General features: G+C 34.9%; 1 protein-coding gene across 2 annotated transcripts in view; it reads right to left on the bottom strand.

The window, feature by feature from the left end:
* The window catches only part of LOC148944805 (pancreatic lipase-related protein 2-like), a 124,656-nt gene that overhangs the window by 20,555 nt on the left and 77,202 nt on the right, over window positions 1–26,899 (bottom strand). For both annotated transcript variants that reach the window (XM_089099674.1, XM_089099675.1), the window contains exons 6-9: window positions 19,755–19,871; window positions 13,191–13,313; window positions 9,726–9,879; window positions 1,201–1,325 (exon numbers count right to left, since the gene is read on the bottom strand). In XM_089099674.1, coding sequence (XP_088955800.1) covers window positions 1,201–1,325; window positions 9,726–9,879; window positions 13,191–13,313; window positions 19,755–19,871 — 519 coding nt within the window. The remainder of the gene's footprint in view (window positions 1–1,200; window positions 1,326–9,725; window positions 9,880–13,190; window positions 13,314–19,754; window positions 19,872–26,899) is intronic.

Below are 26,899 nucleotides of genomic sequence, written 5' to 3'. Positions count from 1 at the left end.
CTTTTTAAGTGAACAAAAAAATGGAGGGCAACTAGGCCCCCTCCCACGCTCATTTTTTTCCCAAAGTCACCTGATCAAAATTTTGAGATAGCCATTTTTTTTCAGCATGTTCGAAAATATTATAAGTATGTCTTTTAGGATGACTTAATCCCCCGAAGTTCCCGGGAGGAGGGCTGAAAGTTATGAACTTTACCTAATGTTAACATATAGTATTGGTTATTGGGAAGTATACAGTACAGACGTTTTCAGGGGAGATTTTTCCTGGTAGTGGGGGGGGGTCGGGGGTTATGTGGGAGGATCTTTCCATGAAGGAAGTTTTCATGGGGGAACATTGCTATGAAGGGGACGCCGGACTTCCTAGCATTATTTAAAAAAAGATCAGAAATTAAATATAAAAAAACAAGTTTTTCAACTGCAACAGCAGCAACATCAAAAATTTAAACAAAAAGAAAATATTACATATATGATTGGGTTCACCCCCTAGTCAATACCTCACTATTTAAGCCAGAGATTTTTTATTATTTTCATAAGAGCTATTTATTCTAATTAACGGCCTTTGTGATTAAACGGTCAGTTTTAAAGAATTGGAACAAAATTTGAACTTTTGCTTAAAGAGCAAGGTATTGACTAGGGGGCGAACCCCCTAATATACGTATTAAAAATATATGAATATAGAAGTTCGTTACGTAAATTAATTCGTAAGTTACGTATATTTATTACTAATAAAAACGTTCGTAAATAAAATGAAACAAGTTTCGAGAAAGCCATTTAACCAAATAAAAGTAAATTAATAAGAAAATTTTGTTTGAATTATTCATGTACTGTGAGCCAAGATCAAAACCTGCATTTATTCAAAAACGTTCAAAAATTAAATAAAAAAAACAAGTTTTTTTTAACTGAAAGTAAGGAGCGACATCAAAACTTAAGACGAGCAGAAATTATTCCGTATATGAAAGGGGCTGTCCCCTCCTCAACGCCTTGCTCCTTACGCTAAAGTTTGACTTTCTCACAACTCTATTTTTTTAAAACAATAAAAAACCTTAGCGTAAAGAGCAAAGCGTTGAGGAGGGGACAGCCCCTTTCATATACGGAATAATTTCTGTTCGTTTTATGTTTTAATGTCACTCCTTACTTTCAGTTAAAAAAAAACTTGTTATTTTTATTTAATACCGTAAGAAGTCATACAAACATAATGCTTACTGCAAAAAGGTTTCTCTGATCCTGTCAACAAATACGCAGTAATAGAACGTGGAACTGGCTGCTGTGAGCCCACTGGAAATTTCTGAACATAAGCTTGACGCGAATGCATGCCCATAACATGACACCTAAATTAGAAAGAAATTTATATTTTGCTGCCATGTATTAGTAGTTAAACATATTCCTAGGGATATGGGCTTTCCCACGTAGTCATGATACAAAACTGCTGAAATGACCACTGTTTAAAATAATCAAGATATCTCAGGTCAGAATATGTGTCAGTTCTCCCTCCCCCCCCCGCGGAGGCAGCTACTAGCTGTTTTAGCCCCAGAGGCAGTACTAACCCCAGCTTATGTGAAAATTTCCAATAGACAGTAAGAATTCCTATCCAGCCACTTGATCAAAACAAAGAGGATTGTTGAAATAATTAAAATGATTAATATATATTTTTATAGCAGGGGCGTATCCAGGATTTTTGTTTGAAGGAACTTTACTGAATGAATAATTTTAAATTGAAAACAGGTTTAATATCTTTGGTGAATGGGCCAAAGATCTTAAGAAACTTCAACGGAATTTCATTGCTTGACATCTTGCATCCCAAATTCAATATCTAGATTTTTTTTCAACTCTAAAAATTTATATTTAAATTCGAAATAGGTAGCAAACGATTTACTATTGTATTTTAAATTGTTCAGCAGAGCACAATGAAAAATTGAGAATTTACTCCCTGAAAAGAAAAGAGAATTAATAAATTATAAGCGCAGAAACAGGTGCAATTTCCCCCCAAAAAAATCACCTACGCCATCTAGCTTTTTACGATTTTGTTCCTTTTTTTAGCCTGCCCTAGACTGCAGCATACTTGCGTTTGCAGGTAGTTAATCATACAAGAAGTTGTAAAGAAAGCAGAACTCAACCACCAGTACGCGTATCAGCTTACGATTACTTAGTCTGTTCAACTAGTCTTGCCAAGATTTTCCCCAGCTGATCTGGTCGTATTTTGCAAAGACTGGATTTTGACTAAAAAAAATCTTTGAAAACTAAAAAGAATCATATTAATTGTAATTTAAAAAAAGCATTAGCTTTAGAAAAGAAGAATCAATATTTACTATATGAGTTATGCAATTTTCTTTGAAATCTTCTTCTTCTATAATGAAGTTACCAGATGCTCCACTAGCAGTAGCACTGGTATTCTTTCATCTATATCTTCCTATGATAAACCGCCAAATATGAAATTCTCAGAAATCTCCCATTCTCTTTGCCCTGAAGCAATGGTTCTGCCGAACATTAGATGATTTCACTAACTTGGCTCAGGTCTCCTGCCAGGCACTGTTAGGTGTAGAGAGTGACGTCTGCCTCCTCCATCCACTTTGGTCCAGTGCGAGCGTTTGTACTTCGCCCGGTCTGATATTTACTATCGCCAGAAGCTCAGACAGGGTGTCGGACCATTGTTTCTTCGGTTGGCCAAGGGGTTGCTTCCAACCGGCTTCTGTTGGGTCGAAGTCAAAGATCGTCTTTACGGGTAAGAGCAGGGGCACTCGGAGTAGGTGTCAGAACCATTGTAAGGTACGCTCAGCTGCTTGGATTGAAAACCAAGGCTGCTTGGTGAGCTGCAGCAGCTTCTCATTACTCATGAAATCAAACCACCTTAGACCTTCCGTCCTTCTCAGGCTCCTTATCTGGAATACGTCGATGGCCTTTAGTATTATGGCTGGTGCATGGTATGTTTCAACTGCGTAAAGCATTACAGAACCGACGAGGGCGTTGAAAATCCGCAATTTAGTTGAACGACTGATGTTCGGTTGTCGCTAATGCAGACGGTTCAACCTACCCATGACAGAAGACGCTTTGGGTGTCCTTGCTTGAAGCTCGGGGAGAAGCGAGCCATCTGAAGATACTGTAGAGACCAGGTGGGTGAAAATTTGGACAATTTCAATGCTAGTTGTTCTATATAGGCTAACTGGAGAATTGACATCAGGAAAAGACGAACCTATAGCCATAATTTTCGTTTTATCCCAGTTTATCTGCAGTCCTACATTTGCGGCCTCTTCTCGTAAGATCAGAAGCGCTTCCAGCAACTGATCCATGGAGTCCGATAGGATGGCCAGGTCATCAGCAAAATCAGCATCTGAGATAATACGATCTCCAAAATTGAGCCCAAAACTAAGACATGAAGTTGCCTTTGTCTTAACAGACAGAAAACTCTTTTGGAATCGTTTGAATCATTTGGCAGACGATTTAGTAACTGTTTTCCCAGCAACAAAAAATTAATCATGAAGAGATTTCCAAAAAGTTTTCCACACTTATCCTTGTCCCAATACTCATCATGAAATTGTTTCCAAATGGCAGTTTCCACTTTACAGTGGGTCCCGTTTCTGCACTGAAGTCATATTTGTCTTTTATCCTAAGAAATATCATTTGTCTTAATTTGCAACCACCATAAAGCAGCCATAATCGAAGAAGCTGCAATATGTTATGTTTGCACTTGCTCCCAGAAAATTCAGGACGGTTCATGAAGCTTTATTTTACGCAAAAACATCTTTTAGTATAGTATCTCATTTGAGATAGGATAAAAACTGTTATGATCTCAAAGGCTCCAATTTATGAATATTTCCACAAATGGGCAAAATGAGACATAACGCAAATTGGTAAAACAAAATAAAAACAGAACATCTTATAGAACTTTTAAAACTTCTTAGAAGATTCATCAAAATTATTCAAAACGCCTTCTAAATTTAAAAAATAAAAATTTTTGGACCGACTACCAATCCCCAAACCTTATTCCGAGCATTAGTGTTGAATAATGACACATCTAATAGGATTAGGGTTTTCAAGGCACGCTACATGGACTGCTGTGGTAAAAGGTGAGATGCCAAAGAAATTTACGTGATGATTTTGTCCTCAGGTGAATATGAGCAGTGGTGACAAAGTTAATTCATTCTAAGCTCGATTTAGTGATCACCTATTGCTTCAGTTTTTTTCAAATAAGTTGAATTTTTGTTTAGGCGAGCGAAAGTTTTTCCTAAAGTAGAAAAAATTTCACTTCTACTAGTATATGGTAACTTTTTGGATGAAATTAGCTCATTAGCATTTATTTTGACGGTACTCAAAAGATACCCTCGGCTTTAGCTCTAATTGTTAAGTTTTAGAGATCCTGTGAACTACAGACCTTAACTTAACAGATATTAAGGATCCCAGTTTCAAACTTAAGAATAGAGAAAAACAAAGCAGCCTGCTTATAGTGCGGGACGTTCATTGTACAATGTTTATTATTCCAGAGAGAAACAGAGAAACTAATTGTAGAAATCCTTGATTCTCAAAAGCTTGTCGTCCTTTTTACTGGCTTAAGATTCCACAAAAGTAAACTAACCGGGTAGGATATTTACTGATTTCGAATAAAGCAGTTCACGGTAACGAACTGTAAGTGAGGAGCAACTCGGGCTAATAGTAACCGAAAGGTAATAGTAAAGTAATAGTAAAAAATATGATTTCGATAGCAATAGATACACCAAAAGAATTGAGTTTTTATGCAGATTCCAAGTTACCCATCAAAGGTTACAAGCCTGAGACAGTTTGCCCAGTTTGGAAAATCTCAATGAAAATTAAGATTCAGCGTATCAGAAAACCTTACTGTAGAGGTTTCAAGCTCCTTTATACAAAATGTGGAATTTTGCATTTTTTACCAGAAGAAAGATCACGGACACGTGTTTTTTTCCAGGGGTGATCGTACTGAACCACTGATCCTAAAAGATCGAGACAGGGCTCATTTGATCGGAAATCAAAAGTTTTAGTCCCCCTAAAACCTCTGATCAACCTTTTGAGATACCCATTCTATTAAGTATAATATAAAGGTCAAATAACAGTGCCTTTGGATATGACATAACCTCCCATAGTCCCTGGGGAAAGGGCTGTAAAGGTAGAAAAATTTGCCCATTGTTAACGTACAGTATTTGTTATTAGGTAATGTACAGAAGTTTTTAGGGGGTGTTTTCTGCGGGAGGGGGATTACCACCGGGGATAATTTTCCATGGGGAGGAAATTTTTTGGTAGAATTTTCCAGGGTAAATTTTACACGGGAGGGGGAGGGGAATTTCCTGGTATGATTTGAAAAACGGTCAGAAATTACCATAAAAAACAAGTTTTCAAACTGAAGGTAAGAAGTAAAATTATAATTGCTACTTGAAGATTTTATTTCTGATGGTACGGAGGCTACTTGAATATAACATAATATAAGTGCCATTTGTTAAGTCAGAATTATCATTAAAATGAATAGTAAGCAAAAAAATTGCTCTTCAGAGATTGTAATTCGTTTGTCCAGCTGATTTCTCGGTCACGACTTTTGATTTATTTTTCCGGGCATTAAGGGAAGAGGAAATTTTAGAATAGGCCACGATCTTTTCCTGACACGAGAATTGGTTTTCCGAGAATTTATCGAGAATGTCATTGACAGTGAATTCGTAACTATGAAGATGAGATTTTTGGAGGAGGTAAAACCTTGACTTAAATAGGAAGGGACACCATGCAAAGGCTAAACAATTTAACAGCGAAAAAACAGAGGAACAGTAGATCTTAATCACTTCTGATCTGTTCTTAGAACTATAAATCTAGATAGAATTAGAAATTCCAATTCAAGAGCTGATTATAATCAATGGGGAGTGAGGGAAGTAGCCTACGAAACGAGTATTCTGGATAGAAATCGGCAAGTCGATGATAAGAAAGACCTAAAAGTGAAGTTTTGTAGATTTTGTAGTTTTTTGACTTAGTTGAAGCTGAGCTAGATTGAATCGTTGCTCTGTTTTACAAGTGGTTTTGGTTGCGGCTTATTAGTTGTCTGTGGGGAGGATGAAATCGTCTGTTGTAACTAATAAAGAAATTGTATTCAACGTTTCTTTTTCATTTTGTGTGCCCATTCATAAAAATAAATACAATCGGTTTAAGAAGGCTGATAAATTTTCCCATCTGTTTTTATCTCTACAATATGACCGTCAGCAGGTCAGATAAAATTGTATTGCAAAATGGAATTCACGCGATGGATATGTGGCGACGGAACAAGTGGTTTCCGTGGAAGACCTTCCTCACTCTGTCTTATAGTAATTAGCACTTATATTCGCAATTTTGGGTCACTTTTGACAAACGCATACTAACATTAATGAAAGTTGGTACGAAAAATATAGATTGCTCATCAATTCCAGATGACTCAAATCGTTGTGAAAAGATGCTGCCGCCTGAAAATTCTACAATATGAGCTAAAGTTCCACGGGTCATTACCTATAATCGTTGTAAGGTGTTTCGGCCTTTTCTCTATGTTGGATTGACTTGGATTTCCGAACAAAATCTTTTCTGTGAACTCTGCAAACAGCCTCATCCTCAGCTCCATAAACTTGCATAGGGAGAAGAGGACACATACCTTCTAGACGTAGGGATGGGCTTTCAAGTCTAGTGGCGTTAGGTGGCATATTTAGATTAGCTATCCAATCCCCTAACTTAAATCTAAAGTGGATCTGAAGGAGCTATAGATTTTGTGCAAATTACCTTGCAATTGAAACAAGAAACATGTTAAGGTGATGGGTCTCACATGGAATGCAAATGATGGCATGGATAGCAGTTACTTTCCTTTATTGTCATTTTTATGTGCAATTCAACTGCTTTGCCTTATTCTTCGACTTCTGCTGTGAGATTTTTTTCTCAGCTCAACAGAGTGTAAATAAAACACTAATGGTCAAAATTCCAAAACATGAGAGCCATCAAAGTTTTAGTAGAAAAAAATGTGAAAAACGGCACTGCCCATAGAAGATATAAAAAATAAAAAGAGGATAAATAAAAGTTCAAATAGGGATAAAATCCTTTTAATAGTCAGTGTTTCACAAACTGTGATAGAAATTCACAAAAAATACCAGATATTTCGGCCACATATGCCGTGACCGTCATCAGTAGTAAAAAAAGAAAAGTAAGAAAGAAAAAAAAATATGACTGTCACTGCATATGTGACTGAAATATCTGGTGTTTTTTGTGAATTTCTGTCACTCTTTGTGAAACACTGTCTATTAAAAGGATTTTATCCCAATTTGAACTTTTATTTATTGTCATGGAAAGGCAGTTTGGTCTCTAAAATTATAAAAAGAGGAAATACAGAGAAACTATGCTAAGCATTTAAAAAGTCAAACAACAATATTAGAATTTCTGAAGTCTTGGTTTGTTTTTTCAAACCTTGGGATTTTCCAAAAGTTAACCTTGGGATATTGTTAAATGTTTAGTGGCAATCCTGACAAGCCGTCCTAGCCGAGTGGTTTGAGCTCCAGACTTGAAATCCTGAGGTCATGGGTTCGAGTCCTGGTGTCGCTGGTTATATTGTTTAGAACGGGGGTCAATGGTGACCCTGTAACGTCAGCCAGAGTCGACCCAGCTCTAAATGGGTACCTGGAGAAATCTGGGGGAAAAACGAGGGAAGCGTCGGATGATTTGCCCCCAACCACGCATTGCGCTCCCGATCTAAGGCATTGAATCGTCAGATCGGTACCTGCGCAACACAGACCTTTGGTCAGCATGCAAAAAAGAGAGAAGAGAAGAACTCTGACGCAGGTGAGAAAAATAGTCACAACAAACTGGCCAAATGTTTTAATGATTTTACCCAATGTAGCTAATTTTACAATGCCCCTACTAGGACAGTAATGATTAATAACATTGTTCCTGGTCCAGTATATTGTGTATATATTTTCGTATTAATAATATAAAATCTTGTTTCATGCAATTAATAAATACGAATTGCTTCCCTTACAATTTCTGAGACATGAAAAACCTAATTGGGTGTCGTGGCTACAGCTTTCCTTCTATGATCTTATATTTTTAATTTCAAAAGCAGTAAAAAAACAGATTATAAAGAGCAGTCATCGAAAAAAGTTTGATGACTATATGGGCCTGTATCTGGTGGTCAAAACATAAGAATTATCAATATCATGCAATAAATTTCAATCTTGGATAAAAATGCCTTATAACTTACTCACTAGAAAGTTAGTTACTCTTTATAAAAGAAAAAACTCCCTTAGAATTTCTGGAATGCAAAAGAAGTTAAATTGCTCCGATATTTCCGGCTTCTTTCTATGTTTTTTTAAACATGTAAATTGATCCCTAAAGAAGTATAAAGATAAATAATTAAGCACTAGGTAGTACCAGTATGATCTCTGTTGAAAGAGTCTAATACATTTTGATGTAATGTGTATTTTGTTACTAAACTTCGTCTCAAAATCTAAAAAATCCCTTAAGTAATCAACTAAAAAGAAGAAAATCAGCACAGTTACTATAGAGGGAACTTAGTACTTCTAATGTAAAAAATTATATATTTTGATGTATTGTCTCTCATCACTAAATCCCATCTTTGAAAACAATCCCTAAAAAAGGTAAATAGTAATCAAGCGTAAAGTAACTTTGCGCTCTTTGTCGGGGTAATAAAATGTATTTTGATGTAATATGTTTTTTGCCACTAAAGTGATTAAAAAAAATCCTGCAAAAAAATAAATCCTTAAAAACAAGGATAAAGAATCAAGCATAAAGTCTTAACAGTGTGGCCTCTGTTGGAGGAACTTACTATATTCCATTTTTTTCGTATTATCACAAAATCTTGTTTTTGTAGGAACCCCTTTAAAAAAATCCATAAACAATGTATAAAGAATAGTAACCAATTATAAAGCATATAAACAGCATACTTTCTGTTGGGGGATTTTAATTCGTTTTGATGTATAATGTGTTTGACCACTAAAACTCATCTTATCTGTCCCATTATCATGGAGAGGGGAAGGGGCATTTTTTTCAAAGCCATTAGTCGCTCTGTTCGCTATAACCGCTAGTACATAATTTTCAGTATAAACTTAAATGAAAAAAAAAAAATATTTGACTTTCGTTAATGAAAAATTTATTTTATTGTCATTATAAGTCGTGCAGTGTACAACTATATTCTAAGTATTTTTTAATTATAGATATTGTTGAAAAAATGGGGATCTCACACAATATGCAAGTAGAGTCCATTAACACATACTTGGACAATCGGGTTGATTAATAGGATAGAAAGCTAATTTGGAAGAGTTTTGGGGATACCAGATCAAAGATCGGCATTCAATAATAATTATTAAGGTTTCAGTAACAATATCAAATTATAAAATAAGCATTCAATAAAAATATCAGTAATATAACATGATCTGGTTTTGTAAATACCAGATTATGGATCTTTTGTTTTAATAATGATAAAATTGAGTGCCCATAACGGCCTATAATTAAAATTAAGTATTTTTTTTTAATTTTCATGGCTTTTATGTGTAATCTTTTCTCCGAGCTAAAATTTTCTAAACAATTTTAAAAATCAATTAAAATCCAGTTTCCACAAAAAAAATAAAAAGGTGGCTAATGGGTGAACTCGGTTGAAAAGTATTATTAGAAGACGTAATCCAAGCTTTATTTTTGATTACGTTAGTAATCTAGTCCAAACACTGCGGTATCTATTTTCAGCTGTACATCATGCTTTTGCTAGGCAACGGTCTTACCTAATTGCACCTGATCCACAAGAGCATTTCCCACTTTGGAAATCTTCCCAAGAAGGACATTCAACAGCTAAGAACGGGCAGTGATCACGTTTTATGGACTCCGTGAAGAACTCATTTGCCTTGATATGGTTACAGCCAATATAGCGTCGAATACCTGAAATTACCCAAACAATTTCAATAGAAGCATTGAAGGTCACAAAGGTTTCATCAAAATATAATTTTAAGTTTAAATTTTTTAACTTAGAAAAAATACAACTATAGAATCAATTCAAAAGGCAAAAAATTTTATTTTAACTCAATCTTTTATTTGGAAGTAACCAAAATTACACACTTTATAAAAAAAAGAACATGACATTGTTATTTCCTGGTCTTTTTTCATGATTATAAAAATGCATTTTTCTGCAGTAATGAAAGGTAAGAGATACAACTAGTATAACTAACTACTCACCGCAGCACAAAGCCGATTGAGATAGCCAAAACTAAGCACACTCTTTCCCTTCTTGAATTTATCCGAGCCTTTAATCGCTTCCAAATTCTACTTTCCTTTACATTCTTGCATAAAAAATACTCTCATCGAATTTGGGAATATCCTGATTTTCGTTCGGAACCGTAAGAACCCTCAAACAAAAAATTTGAGATAACCTATCAGCTTATTGGTGGATACATTGCCACTCAAATGAGAACCTGAAACTTTAATTAGACAAATCCTTTGAAAAACTTCCGCACTTCTTCCTCGACCTTTGAAGCGCTCACTTTTTAGCGCAATACTTTAACCTTTATTTGAAACTTCGTCTCCCTTCTCTTCTAAATTTTTTCGATACTCATTTTTCAATGTTTTCAGTTACTGGCTTTTTGAAACCCTTTGGGTCAAAATAGTTGTTTTGTGTGCCACATAATGTCTGAAAACGCCACTTTGCTGTCTTACAATCTTTTTTGCTACTTAAAAGATCGATAAAATTTTCAATATCGTCTCTAAAGACCCTTTTCTTGCTATTCTAGGGCCAGTAGTTCGATGAAATAACATAAGAGTAAAAAACAACAAAAAGTAAGGAAAAACAAATGAGCAGGAATATATGATCATCCTTCGGGGAAAAAATATAAAATTTCTCATTTTTGTAGATAGATGCTTGAACCTCTTACAATATCAACCTCTATTATGCTAAGTTTGATGATAATATTTTCATCAAAATCACTTGCCTTATTGGGGGTCTTTCCCCCGTTTTTGTAGATGGTACACATCTCAGGCTCCCAACTTTTGCTTGGTAATTTAAACTTAATGAATTTTATATATCTAGAATGAAATAGAAAATAATTTTTTTTTTATGTATGTATTAGAATCAAAAATCCTTTTAAAGACCTGTTTATGCTACTATTAGTACGACTCGCTCTTTACTTACATTCTGTTACCACGAACCCTTTAATATATAATAAATTAAAATAAAACTTACTATTTCCGTTGCAAATTCGATAAACAAATTTCCTTGAAACGCTGTCCTCCCCTTCCTAAGAAATTTTCTGACGACGCTCAAGATCCCCCCCCCCCGGCTCTCCATCTTTTATGTTTGTTAGAATATGGAAGTTATATTTTATATTTCAAAGAAAGCATTTTTGGCAAAACATTTTGCTGCGGGGTCATCACCCCGCAGCACTTATGTTCAGGCTTAAGGAGGTTCAAGCTTTAAAATATAATAACCTTTTATTTTGTATGGACTACTTGATTCCTTAGGAACAAACACGCCACCGCGCAGCATTACTACCACTGAAACTAGGAAGGTTAATATATAGTTTTTCGATAATTTTGAGTTGACTGACCCTCTCTGAATTTTCAGTAGATAGAGCTTGGCCCTCTTTGGGGCAGAATTCTGTTTTTTTACCACAAACTAGCAGAAAACTTCATTTTTTGATGGAGATCTTTAAACTTTTTCAGTTTCATATGTTTGGAATCACCATAACAATTTCATTCTTTTGATGTATATGCTGTAATCAAACTCTTTTTCAGAGTTTCAGTTACAGTTACCCTATGTCGCTCTGTACTTACAGCTCGTTACCACCAACTATTTGATCATTTTGATGATTGACATCTCATTTTCTTGGAAAAACAGTTCCATAACTAGTGTTGCGCTAAGCTTTCACTTCATAAATGTTTTCCGAGCTTTAATCAATTTCTGCCAAGTCCTGCCAAGTCTTACAAACAATAAGGGAATATATAAAGATTGAGTGAAATTTTGTTTCTCCATAGAAGGGGTAAACATAAAGAAAAGTATTCCATCTAACATTTCAAGCAATAAATATTGTCACAGTCAATATGGAGACCAGAGTGATTATGACATTTTGGGGATTACTGCTACTCTAAATAGTAGTTAACTTATAGTAAGGTGTTTAAATCATGGTTGTCTAAGGGAAAATAATAATCGTATAACTGGGGAAATTCTGAGTGGGAAACTTGGACAGAGTCTGTGACAGAAAACAGCATCTGAACACGCACAAAGAAAATTACACCTTCAAAGGAAACCAACACCACTTTGCGAGCTACTTTCACTAAAAAGGTAAATGGGTTTGTTTTGTCTACCTGTTTATACTTACATTGAGATTATATTTATCCTACAAGTAAAAACTCAGTTAGAGGTATTTTAAATCAGCTGGCAACATGTTTTCTAAAAAGAAAAGAGTTTTTCGCATAAATCACAAGCTTTGAAGAAGAAGAAGGTCGAGCTGGGTATGGAGAAGAAGTTCCACCAATTTGTTCGTCAAAGATGGCATAATCCTGCTGCATCGAGTAGAAAAGATTTTCTGTGGCAGATACAGCAGAGAAATCATTTCAATTAAAAAATCGAGCCTTTTTGATGAGCAGATCCCCTGTGGAGACCATTTTCTGCACGGCTAAAAAGCCAAGGAAGTTGGAATTATTTTTGAATTTAAGAAGAGGAAGCATAAAGACGGCCAGCATTTTCTTCAGCTTCTTCATTTTGAGAGCTACATATAAATTAGCAGAAAATAGTACTTGAAACTAAAAAAAAATAAGGTTTCATTCAACTCTTAATAAATTGTCAGTTCCTCAGTTTTAGGGTGTTTCTTATTTGACAAGATTAGTGTAGGGCAAAAATAATAGGGGTCCTGAATCTTGAATAAGCATGTTAATCTTTTCTGTAAATAGTTAATTTACAACAACACAAAATTTTTAGACAAACTATATTTAATGCTCAAAAAAATCTTAAAGACCTAAAGAAACTAATTAAAAATCTGACGCTAATATAACTGATAAATAAATTGTTTTTAAACAAATTTTATTTTCATTTATCTAGTTTTCGGACTTTTATGTCTCTTATAAGCGTTTCATTAGTCAAATAAGTTCAGGTTGGTCATATTCAATCCAAAATTACTGAGGCCTGTCCTTATTATTTTAAATTTACATTTCTTTGCACAAAAAAAAAACTAAGAAAAAAAATCTATAAAATTAAACTATACCATAAACAATACTGCCATCTTCCATGTCAATTGATTCAGTAATGTCACCTCCGCAACCTGGCTGCTTCATGCCTCCATTGGGATAAAAATCTACGTGTCCAGAAGGCTGAATTAGACCCAGACCTAAAAATTCAAAGTAATCTTAGTAGAGGGATGCAATTCTCGGCAGCGACAACTCATAAGTTGACATGTTGTACAATACAAAATTTACTGGAAAAAGAAACTTGAAATATTTCTTTGTGTTTTTTTTTTAATTATTGTAAGTATGATGCAATTTTTGAAAAAGAAAAACAAATTGTATGAATTCGGGGTGGCAAATGCTTAATGATTAAGCATGAATGACTATTGGTATGAATTAAATTTAAAAAAAAAACAATCTTTTTCAACTGAAAGTAAGGAGCAACATTAAAACTTAAAAGGAACAGAAATTATTACGAATAAGAGGGGGTTTGCCCTCTAGTCAATACCTCGCTCTTTGCGCTAAAGTTTGAATTTTTTTTCTAATTCTTTAAGAATGACTCTTGAAAAACAAAGGCCGTTTAATTAGAATAGATAGCCCTTTTGAAAGTACTAAAAAAAACTTTTGCGTAAAGAGCAAGGTATTGAATAGGGGACAAACCCCCTCATATACGCAATAATTTCTGTTCCTTTTAAGTTTTAATGTTGCTCCTTACTTTCAGTTGAAAAAACCTCTTTTTTTAAATTTAACTTTTGATCGTTTTTTAATTATAATTGGAAATCTGGCACCACCTTCATAGAAATATCCCTTCCCCCATGAAAACATCCTCCATGGAAAGATCTTCCACGTAATCCCCTCCCCCGATTCCCCACCAGAAAAAATCTCTCCTGAAAACGTATGTATACTTCCCAATAACCAATACTATATGTAAACAATGGGCAAAGTTCACAATTTGCAGCCCTTCCCCCAGGGGCTTGGGGGGTTAAGCCATCTTCAAAAACATATTTTTTAGATTTTCGACTATGCTGAAAAAATGGCTACCTCAAAATTTTGATCAGGTGACTTTGAGAAAAAATGAGCGTGGGAGAGGGCCTAGCTGCCCTCCAGTTTTTTGGTCACCTAAAAAGGGCCCTAGAACATTTAATTTCCTTTCGAATGAGCCCTCTCGCAATATTCTAAGAGCACTTGATCGACACGATCACCCCTGGAAAAAAAACAACAAAAAAACAAATAAACACGCATCCGTGATCTTTCTTCTGGCAAAAAATACTAAATTCCACATTTTTCCAGATAGGAGCTTGAAACCTCTACAGTAGAGTTTTCTAATACGTTGAATCTGATCATGTGATTTTCATTAAGATTTTATGATTTTTAGGAATGTTTCCACCTTTTTTCGAAAATAAGGCAAATTTTCAGGCTCATAACTTCTGATGGGTAAGAATAAACTTGATAAAACTTATATATTTGAAATCAGCATAAAATTTCGATTCCATGGATGTATCTATTGGTATTAAATTCCATTTTTTAGAGTTTCGGTTACTATTGAGCCGGGTCGCTCCTTATTTACAGTTCGTTACCACGAAGTGTTTGAAACATGAAGCGTTCAGTAGATGCCGACGACAGTAGTTAAAAAGGTATTGAAATCAGTTCAGCCTACTCGCCCTATTAAAAGAAATGCGCTTAATCGACCACTCTAATCTGCGTTCCTGTATCTTAGGCCTCAAGGTAATTACTACGTTTTTTTTTTCAAACTTTGTAATATATCCTTTTCTAAAATACTGAAATTTTGCATAAATAATTGGAATTTTTTATCTAAGAATTTGATTTATATCATCTTAATAGCTAGTTAACGACTTTCCTTCTGGCAACAATCATTCGTCAATATCAAAAACACAAAACATATTTTTCAGCTTCTTTTTACTCTGTGAAATTTATTACGCATATCATATTGCCTTTCGAATTACCGCATTGAAGCAAGCTTTAAATACTACCACCGTTTGCATTCTTTTAAAACTTCTTTCAAACACCCTGAGATTTAATTATTTATTCTATGTTGTCTTTCTTCAAACGAGGATGATGGGTTCTTAGTCTCCAGTTCCCAGCTGGAAAGAATGCGCTGTTAAAGGTATAAGATGTGCCACTAATCCCCAGACTCTAGACACATTAAATGTGCCGCTAATCCCCATACCCTAGACAAATTAAATGTGCCACGACAAATTCTGGATACGTAAGATATGCTGCTAATTCTCAATCCTTAGACACATATAATATGCTACTAGTATTCAAGCCCCAGACACAGAAAGAGTGCTTCTAATTCCCCAACCCTAGATACATAAAGTGTAGGCCTACTGTTAATTCCCAAGTCAAGTAAAGGTAAAATGACGTTGAAAATATGGAGAAAGAGGGAAAATATGGAGAAAGAGGGAGAAAGAGGGAGAATTGTTAGGAGGGTGTGAGAGGAGGAGAGAGAGGTACCACATTTGTCATTTTGTTACAAAATTAATAAGGCTATTTAGTGGCACACCCTTTAGTCTGTACTTTTTTGTACGTATTGCGATCTTAAGTTCTTTAGACATTCAATTAGACTATTCAAAAATTAATTTTGACATCTTTCTCTTATGATTAAATCATTCAGTTTTTATACAGTGTAATTTCTGTTCAAAATATTAATGTTTACCAAAGAAACGCCCGAAATTCAACATTACAATAAAATAGATCTTTCGGAAATTTTCTCGCGTGGGCTTTATTAGAAAAGATTGTTGCTATGTAACATAATGAGATGGTTTGATGATAACCTTTTGACAGGTTTTATATTCTCGGCAACAAAAAAGTTTCTAAGTTAATTTTTCCAGGTGATGCTTCCTGCTTTTGTATGTATTCAGTTTGAGACTTGTTATAAAATCTTTCCTTGCATCAATTAATGCTTGGATTTTATCCAGACACCAAAGACTTTTCACAATACTAATACTAAAATTGTTCTAATAATATACTAACAATGATTACTTCTCAGGTTTGTAATGAGGAATTATTTAGAGAGGGAGCCCGTAACAAAAATAGCTAGTATTATTATATATTTTGAATAAGAATTACTCAGGAATTAAAAAAAATAGGATTTCGGGCAGGGAAAGATCTGGCCCTGAGGCTCCTCCTGATTCCAACCCTGATACTTATATATACTTCTTCTAATATATTTCAATAAGACATATTCCTAGCATATATTTATAATGTCTATTCTAAACTTAATTTTATTATATGATAATATACTTTTAATAATAAGTTTCAACATTCATTTTGAATTTTGCTTCATATTTATGACTGTTATATCCTTCTAACGCAATGAAAACTAAGAATGGCTTCGGTATGAATCACCTAAACCATAAAGTGGAAGTTCATAAGGCACTGTTGGGATAGATTTAGAAAAACACAGACTCAATTTTCATCTCTTCAAACAAAGCAAGCTCTATTGATTACTTCAGCCTATTTTCACGTATCTTAAACATCCGTAGACAATGTTTCTGTTACAAACAGCTACTCCTTTTTTAAAAAAAAAGGACACATTTCTCAATTGTTCCACTACATTATTAGTGATGGTTTTAAACCCTCTGCTGAAAGATTATGCACCCGTCTTTTTTGGAATGTAAATATTTTGCACAACAAACTGCTTTATGAATTACAGCAGCCAAAAGTACCAACTGCTTTCTGAACTTTATCAGAAAGCCACTTTAAATCCTTAAAAAGCAAAGCACGATCTTCCGCCCAGTTCATTATTATCAGCATTATCCATACAGACTAAAAACAAACAAAGCCTCTTTACACGGGTGCACATCTATAGCTTCTTCACAATACTTTTCTAAGGTAGTCTATTATAAATCATTAACCAAAAAACTGCTTGTAAATACAAGTAAAAAGCAAAATAGTAGCTTCAAATGAGAAAAATCACTCTATGCCCTAAAGAGCCCCACTTGTAACATTTCAGTGGTTACTGGTACTCTACTAAAAATAACGCATGATAGATATGTCCAATTAATTTGCTTCTATATCTTTGCTAATTGCCAACACAATATTACTTATCAATTGTGCATTGTAGTAAGTTTTCAGTAAAGCGTAGGCAACCACTCGAGATTACTATAAGGAGCACGGTTGCAGTCCTTATCTCTTCTTCTACTTAACAAGGGAATTGGATGTAAATATAGCTATTAAATGAGCTCTTATCAATCTTTCTTCGACCTTCCAGCAGCTTGTTTGCAACCGGAAAAAAGGAAACACTTCTACACGACCAATGCTAAAATACGACTTTATGAAAATGTAATTCCATTAGAGGTAAAAAACAGCATTATAGTGACCCTTATTCATCCCTCTGTGGTTTTACAGTGCCCAACTAGCTTCAGTGCTACCAATGCTAAAATGGAATTTTTATTGGTTTTCAAGATCGGAGACTGTGGACCTTTGTTTTAATTTAATTAAAAATCAAGTTTTTTAACTGAAAGTAAGGAGCGACATTAAAACTTAAAACAAACAGAAATTATACCGTATATTAAAGGGGATGTCCCCCCTCAACGCCTCGCTCTTTACGCTAAAGTTTTGTATTGTTTTAAAAACTAAAGTTGTGAGACAGAGTCATACTTTAGCACACCCCTTTTATATAAGGAATAGTTTCTTTTTGTTTTAAGTTTTAATGTCGCTCCTTACTTTCAGTTAAAAAAAGCCTGTTTTTTTTTTATTTCTGAACGTTTTTGAATTAATGCAGCTTTGATTTTGACTTACCATACATGAATAATTAAGACGAAATTTGCATATTAATTTTACTTTTTTTACCCAAATGGCTTTCTCGAAATTTTGTTCTGACGTAACTTATGAATTAACTTACGTAAAGAACTTCTATCTACGTATGTTTTTATTACGTATATTAGGGAGTTCGTCCCTCACTCTAGTCAATATAGTCAATACCTCACATGGTCAATATAGTCAATCACCAAGTCAATACCTCACTCTTTACGCTAAGGTTTGAATTTTGTTCGAATCACAAAGGCCGGTTAACTAGAATAGATTGCTCTTTTGAAAGTACTAAAAAACACTTTAGCGTAAAGAGCGAGATATTGACTAGGGGGCGAACCTCATATACGTAATAATTTCTGTTCGCTTTAAGTTTTAATGCTGCTCCTTACTTTCAGTTGAAAAAACTTGTTTTTTTTATTTAATTTCTGATCGTTTTTTAACTAATACTGGGAAATCCAGCGCCCCCTTCATAGAAATGTCCCTTCCCAGAAGGAAACATCCTCCATGGAAAGATCATCCCCCGTAATCCCCTCCTCCTCCCCCCCCCCACAAGAAAAAAATCCCTCCTGAAATCGTCTGTATACTTCCCATTAACCAATACTATATGTGAACAATGGGCAAAGTTCATAACTTGCAGCCCGTCCCCCTGGAATTGTGGGGCATTGAGTTATCTTAAAGACATATTTTTTAGATTTTCGACTATGCTGAACAAAATGATTATCTTAAAAATTTGATTGGGTGACATCGGAAGAAAAGTGAGCGTGGGAGGGGGCCAAGTTGCCCTCCAATTTTTGGTCACTTCAAAACGGACACTAGAACTTTTAGTTTCCGTTATAATGAGTCCTGTCACAATATTCACTGGATCGATATGATCACCCATGGGAAAACAAAAAAAAAAGAAAACAAACAAATAAACATTTATCCGTGATCTTTCTTCTGTCAAAGAATACAATTTTTTTTTAAAGTAAACAGATATGAAAATAATCCCGAACGAAGTAAGAAACGCCCTTTTTTTTCTCGATTCTACGGATTTAATGTCTCTCTGGCTGTTTTTTTGTTCTTAGAAGAGGAATTTCATGCCGGTGAACATTTAAAAGTCACGAAACTTTCAAATTAAGTTCGGAATCGGAATTAGGTGGACCAGAAATCCGTATGATCCTTGAAGAAGGGGTAGATCTATCTAACCATGAAAGGTTAAATTATAAAACTTGCTATAGGTAATGTTCTTCTGCCCAGCTCTTTTTGTGATATTCTTAGCTTGACGGGTGAAGGGGACAAGGATGGCCTGTGTGCTGGTATCGGTGAAGAAACCGCGAAAGCAATAAATTTGTTAAAGTACATTTTTTTATGCTTTAGTGACAGAAATAGAGATTTGTGTAGGCAAAAGTTGTACCCCATGAAGAAAGGCCTTTTCTGCGAATACAAAACTGCTTTACTATCATGCAGACCCTCGGAATACTTTCTTCAAAAGAGGGGAAATGCCCACTGCGAAAAGAAAAGCACTGTGGGACAAAATATTTTAGATCCTTCTGATAATGGAAGTAAAATTGCTACCATCGTTACTGCTGTGGATTCTTTAAAGCTAATCGCTTGTGTTTTATTCACTACCATATTTTGATTTCATTTATTCGGCATCGGCTATGTTTGAAATAATGAAGACAGGTTTCCCTTACCTTTTGTGAAATAAATGCACGTCTAGGAATACAACGAGTAAATGCAAACCTTCCAAAAAATTGTTTCGAGCACAATAAATTAGTTTCGAAAAAAAATCTTAGATAGACCCACTGGATCTGGGTAGGACTGGGTATAAATAATTCTTAAGAGCTTACCGCCAGCAAGAATAGGCTTGCCATCAGTATGGATGACATCAACAAAGTCTGCATCACTAGGATCTAGTCTGACAATTGTCTCCGTTCCTTCAAAAAACGGTTCTGCAGGATCCAAACCTGAAAACAAATCATACACTGGATAGTCTGTTTTTGATAATTACACTTTATTTTAAAGAAAAGAACTAAATGAGCCTTTTTCTCGAAACACTGCAATGCAAGACTTAAATTCTGATTTAAAGAGTTACTTTGAGGGGATGGTAACCTTCCTCGCATTTAGAGTAGTCCTGGGCAAGCTACAAACATGAACGGAAATTAATAAATAAAAAAAGTGGTTTTATGTAGAAGTAAAGAGTTATATTACATTCGCCCAAAGAGTAGGGGTCTGAGGAGCTCCCATAAGATACAGAACAATTTATGTTAGTTTTCAGTTTTAATGTTGCTCCTTACTTTTAGTAGTAAAAACTTGTGGTTTATATTTAATTCTTAAGTCTTTATATTTATATGTAATTCTCTACTCGTCTAGTGGTAGTATTACTACAATTGCTACTACAAACAACTCATTATAACACCAAGCCACCTGAGGGCAACAGAGCTTTAAGCCCTCCTCCTCGATCTCGATCTACTCTACTTCTTTGATATAAACAAACTTATCATGTGTGGTTGCTTAGACAAATATGGAGAGAGGGGGAAAATAACCGCTGATATCTTTGCATTTGGAAGAATATTTGTTTCTTGGTGAAGGGAGACACCTTTCCTGCAGAAAAGGTAGTTTTTAGCGTTAAGCGATGGTTTTTAAATATCGAAGCATTATGATAAACCCTCGCTAAGGTTAAACTGTGGGGCTTTATTGGGGTGACAGCCTTCCTCTTCCTTGGAACCATTCTATTTTATTTTTCAGAAGTAAAAATACCTAAACGAGCTATTCTCCTAAATAAACATGAACTCAGATTACAAAAAAGGAAATAAGTGAAAAGAGTAACGGCAAAAGTATTAAAATGAACGTAAACTATTTACATGGATGAGGGGGGCTGTCACCCCTTTAACCTCAGGTTCTTCACGCAACAGTTCAACTTTTCTCCCGAAACTTCAAGAATGAATGCGCTAATACAAGAGTAATGTAATGAAATTTATAAATTATTTAGCATAATGTCTTTAAAATGAAAGGTTTACTCATTTCTCATAGCTTTGAACAATTTAGTTTTTTCTTGAAATATTTTTAAAGGCAAACGGTAAATAAATACATGTTTTTACCCATCAGTTATGTTTGCTGGACTCTAAAAACTTTCAAGAAGAAACTCAAATCCTAGCGTGAAGAGTAGGAGAGGGGTAAAGACTATGCGACAGCCACCGTCAAACCCAGAATAATTCACATTTCATTTTAATTTTTAATTTCATACTTTATTTTATTTTTTTTGTATTTAAACTGTAGAACTACAGCCTAAACTGAACAAAAGTTGTAATGAATAAAAAAAATCAGACTTGCTGCTTAAATTTATTTTTTCAATTTCACAGAGAAGAGAAGGAAATGATCAAAAACTCGAATATTTAATTATGGAAACAATATGGAAAAAAGTTCTAATAAAAGAACCCCCCCCCCCTCCTTCTAGAAGAAAGGTAGAGATTCGTCAAAATTTCTGCCAAAACAAAAAAAAACTATTAGTCAAAATTATTGGTTAAAGAAAATATCAGACCTCACCTCTTAAAATATTTTAGATCTAGTTTTCTGTCAATGCCCAAACCATTTAGAGTTTCAACGTTAGATGTCGTAGCAATGCTTAAGGAGATGAGACTATTTTACGGAAAGCCTATAAAGTTGTTAAAATTAGTTTTGAAAAAAAAAATCATAAGATAGTTACTTATCTCATTGTTAAAGGGTTTCGCTTCAATTTATCATCGCACCCTAAGGGAGCAATATATTGCCCAGTTTACATATTGCCATTATATTCCCTAGTACCACATCTTTTTCTTTTTGCCACTTGATAAGCGTTTGCTATTGTTATCATACAACCGAAAAGAGTAGCACATATAGCAAATAGACATAGTAGCACAATAATAGTAGCACATAGACAGGGCTACCAGCTGCTCGATGACTTGGATGAAGTGGGTGAGTTGAAGCAAAGTGCCTTCAGGAGTGAGACAAGTAAATATTTATGATTGTTTTAAAGTAGTTTTCAGAATATTTTAGAGTTTGCTTAAAGAAGTCCCATCTCTTTAAGTATTACCAATGAACACTCCTACCGTGACTGCTAACAGTGCTGCAAGGCGACGTTGAGGAGTGGTACCCCTCGAGGAAATTATACTTCTTGGTTTGATCCATTTTTGTGGGCATTTTGGGGCTAAAAACCTCTTTTTAGCTAAGTTGTTTATTATGGGTTGCTCTCCTCGTAGTAGCATAATATTTGTCGGCATGAATATATAATGAGTCGGGGGTAGTAGGCTTGAGATTGTCGGTGTAGAATGTCGACTCTTGCTGATAGAAAAGTATCGCAAAATACTATGTTGTGACCAAGATGGACCAAGGATTGCTGAAAGTCTCTATTCATACTGGCCGTCGCAGGGACTTCTTGCTTCTTGGATCCAAGCCGGCTTAAGCGCTTCATGTAAACTTGAGAAGATGTGTTAGGACCAATCCTGGACTGGTTCTAGGACCATCGCTTTTCCTGAGACCGTAATAATTTCAAAAATTTAAGGAACGAGAAAATTGCAATTTGGAACGTCACAGCGTTAAAAAAAAAGAAGTATTAAATCAGAAACTAAGCAGGATTACGTCGTATCCCTATTTATATGTATCATTTTTATGGAATTTGTCCCAAAAAGCGCAACAAAGGCATTGTGAGGAAACGGGATTGACTGGGGAAGTAAAAATCTTTTACATTTAGATTATGCTGATGATTTCAGCATCCTAGGTGAAAACATTTATCAAAATAAATTAATTTTTAGAGGTTTTGAGGGTTCAGGGTGCAAGAATAGGTATGAAGATTAATGTTAAGGAGACTAAATCGCTAAGACTAGGAAAAAGTGAAGGTGAGGAGGTGATGTTGGGCACCAAGAAGATCGATCAAGTGGAGAGCTTCACATACCTAGGTTGTATTGTTAGTGAAGAAGGTGGGTGTAGTGAAGTATGTTAAAAGTAGAATAGCCGAAGCCCATGTTGTTTTTTCACGGTTGAAGAAAGCCTGGAAGAATAGGAAGATAAGTCTTCGAACCAAGAATAGAATATTGGAAGCTATAGTGGTCAAGTATAGTTCTGAAGCGCGGGTGCCCCGAAAGACGGAGGAGGATTTACCTAATGTTTTCCAGAGAGCTATGGATTCTTTGGGGTTGCCGACTGACTGACCGTATCTCAAACAGTGAGCTGTATAAAAAATATGGTCATATCCCACTTTCTATGGCTATGATGAGAGAAAGATTGAAATGGCTAGGACATATTCTGCGGACGAAAGATGACAGATTGCCAAAGATAGTCCTTGGCGGCCAGCCATCTAGGGCCAAACAAAAGGTAAGTCGTCCCCGGGTGCGTGGGAGGATGTCATCAGAGATTTAAGGGAAGTGGTAACTTGAGAGGGTATAAAGACGGAGGCTTTGATTAGATTTGGGTAAAAGAGCAGCGTGTGGAGCTGTGTTGGTGTCAGGTGGCTTGGTGCTGCAGTGAGTTGCCAGTAGTAGTATTATCGTCAAATACCTAATTTTGGGTGAATAATTCGTGGGTGAATAATTTGAAAAAAAATTTGCAGCAAAATTACGGATATTTCAGGAAAAAAACATTATAAAATATATAACATAATATCTAAAAAGATTTTACACCTTTTATTGGATTTCCTCTGACACCTAGAGAAACAATGTATCAAACAGTTCGTGGTAACGAACTGTAAGTAAGGAGCGACCCGGCTCAATGGTAACCTAAACTCTAAAAAACGGAATTTTGATACCAATAGATACATAAAAAGAATCAGATTTTAAGTCTGATTTCAAAAATATAAGTTTCATCAAGTTTAATATTACCCATCAAAAGTTACATGTCTGAGAAAATTTGGCTGATTTTCGAAAAAGGGGGAAAGACCCTCTAAAAGTTATAGAACCTTAATGAAATTCACACCATCATATCCAGCGTATCAGAGAACCCTATTGTAGAGGTTTCAAGCTCTTATCTACAAAAATGTGGAATTTTCCATTTTTTGCCAGAAGGAAGATCACGGGTGCGTGTTTATTTGTTTGTTTGTTTTTGTTTTTTTTTCCAGGGGTTATCGTATTGACCCAGTGGTCCTAGAATATCTTAGGAGGGCTCATTGGAATGGAAATTAAAAGTTCTAGTGCCCTTTTTAAGTGACCAAAAAAATTGGAAGGCAACTAGGCCCCCCCCCACCCACGCTAATTTTTTTCTCAAAGTTACCTAATTAACATTTTGAGATAGCCATTTTGTTCAGCATAGTCGAAAATTTAATAAATATGTCTTTTAGGATGACTTAATCCCCCAAAGTTCGCAGGGGAAGGGCTGCAAGTTATGAACTTTGCCCATTGCTTACATATTGTATTGGTTATTGGGAAGTATACAGACATTTTCAGGAAGGATTTTTTCTGGGGGGGGTCTGGAGGAGGGGGTTACTCGGGAGAATCTTTCCCTGGAGTATGTTTCTTTTGGGTAAGAGACATTTTTATGAAGGGGGCGCCGGATTTCCAAGCATTATTTAAAAAACGATCAGAAATTAAATTTAAAAAAAAAACAAGTTTTTTCAACTGAAAGTAAGAAGAAGCTTTAGAACTTAAAATGAACAGAAATTATTACGTATATGAGTGGGTTCTCCCCCAAGTCAATACCTCGCTCTTTACGATACATTTTTTTTTTAAGTGCTTTCAAAAGAGCTATCTATTCTAATTAAACGGCCTTTGTGATTCAGGGGTTTCTGAATTAAATTTTTTTTTAACTTTTAACATAAAGAGCATGATATTGACTAAGGGGAGAACCCCCTCATATACGTAATAACATATACGTAATAAAAAAAGCAATAAAAATAAACAAGCGAAACGGCTCAATAGTAATCGAAACTTTTAAAAACGGAACTTTGATGTCAATAAATGTATCAAAAGAATGGGCATATAATGCTGATTCTAAATATATGAATTTTATTAAGTTTAGTATTACTCATCAAAGGCTACGAGCTTGAGAAAATTTACCTTACTTTTTTAAAGAGGGGGGAAATATCCCCTAAAAGTGAAAGAATTTTAATGAAAATCACACCGTCAGGTTCAGCGTATCAGAAAACCCTATAACATAGGTTTCAAGCTCATATCTGCAAAATTCTGCAACTTTGTATTTTTTGCCAGAAAAAAATATACGAATAGAAGTTCGTTACGTAAGTTAATTTGTAAATTACGTCAGAACCAAATTTAGAGACAGCCATTTAGCAAAAGAAAAGTAAAATTTTTATGCAAATTTTGTTTACTTATTCAATGGCGGTGAGCCAGAATAAAAGCTGCATTAACTAAAAAATGATCAGAAATTACCTAAAGAAAAACAAGTTTTTAAACTGAAAGTATGGAGCGACATTAAAACTTAAAACGAACAGAAATTATTCCGTATATGAAAGGGGCTGTCCCCTCCTCAACGCCTCGCTCTTTACACTGAAGTTTGACTCTGTCTCACAACTTTATTTTTTAAAACAATAAAAAAATTTAGCGTAAAGAGCGAAGCGTTGAGGAGGGGACAGCCCCTTTCATATACGGAATAATTTCTGCTCGTTTTAAGTTTTAATGTCGTTCCTTACTTTCAGTTTAAAAAACTTGCTTTTTTTATTTGATTAATATCTAAAACTTAAGATTGAAAATTATGACATTTGATCTTGATAATTTACTATGAAAGTTAAGGGAAAGTTAGAGCAACATTTTCTGGCACAAAACGCCACAATACTCTAAGAAGTGCCTGTGAGATATGCAATATTTATAAAGTACTTTATTATCAAACAGTTCGTGGTAACGAACTGTAAGTACGGAGCGACCCGGCTCAATGGTAACCGAAACTCTAAAAAACAGAATTTTGATACCAATAGATATATCAAAAGAATCAGATTTTAATTCTGATTTCAAATATATAAGTTTCATCAAGTTTTATCTTACTTATCAAAAGTTACACGTCTGAGAAAATTTGGCTGATTTTCGAAAAAAGGGGAAAAGACCCCATAAGAGTCATAGAACCTTAATGAAAATTACACCATCATATTCGGCGTATGAGACAACTCTACTGTAGAGGTTTCAAGCTCCTATATACAAAAATGTTGAATTTTTTATTTTTTGCCAGAAGAAAGATCACGGATGCATGTTTATTTATTTTTTTTTTTTCCAGGGGTAATCGTATTGACCCAGTGGTCCTAGAATATCGTAGGAGGGCTCATTGGAATAGAAATTAAAACTTCTAGTGCCCTTTTTAAGTGACCAAAAAAATGGAGGGCAACTAGGCCCCCTCCCACGCTCATTTTTTTCTCAAAGTCACCCAATTAAAATTTTGAGATATCCGTTTTGTCCAGCATAGTCGAAAATCTAATAAATATGTCATTTAGGATGACGTAATTCCCCACAGTTCCCAGGGGAAGGGCTGCAAAATATGAACTTTTCCCATTGCTTACATATTGTATTGGTTATTGGGAAGTATACAGACATTTTCAGGAAGAATTTTTTTCTGGTGGGGGGGGGCTGGAGGAGGGGGTTACTAGGGAGAATCTTTCCGTGGAGGATGTTTCTTTGGGGTAAGGCATATTTCTTTGAAGGGGGCACCGGATTTCCAAGCATTATTTAAAAAACGATTAGAGATTAAATTTAAAGAAAACAAGTTTTTTCAACTGAAAGTAAGAAGCAACATTAGAACTTAAAAAGAACAGAAATTATTACGTATATGAGGGGGTTCTCCCCCAAGTCAATACCTCGCTCTTTAAGCTACGGTTTTTTTTTTAGTGCTTTCAAAAGAGCTATCTATTCTAATTAAACGGCCTTTGTGATTCAGGGGTTTGTGAATGGAAAAATTTTTTTTTACTTTTAACATAAAGAGCATGGTATTGACTAAGGGAAGAACCCCCTCATACACGTAATAACATATACGTAATAAAAAAAACCAATAAAAAAAACAAGCGATACGGCTCAATAGTAATCGAAACTTT

This window comes from Artemia sp. Qi Xiang Cuo, chromosome 14 (genome assembly GCF_049724085.1).
Source record: "Artemia sp. Qi Xiang Cuo chromosome 14, ASM4972408v1, whole genome shotgun sequence".
Classification (NCBI taxonomy): Eukaryota; Metazoa; Arthropoda; class Branchiopoda; order Anostraca; family Artemiidae; genus Artemia; species Artemia sp. Qi Xiang Cuo.
The sequence above is the reverse complement of the archived record's forward strand: the minus strand, read 5'-3'. Positions and strand labels throughout refer to the sequence as shown.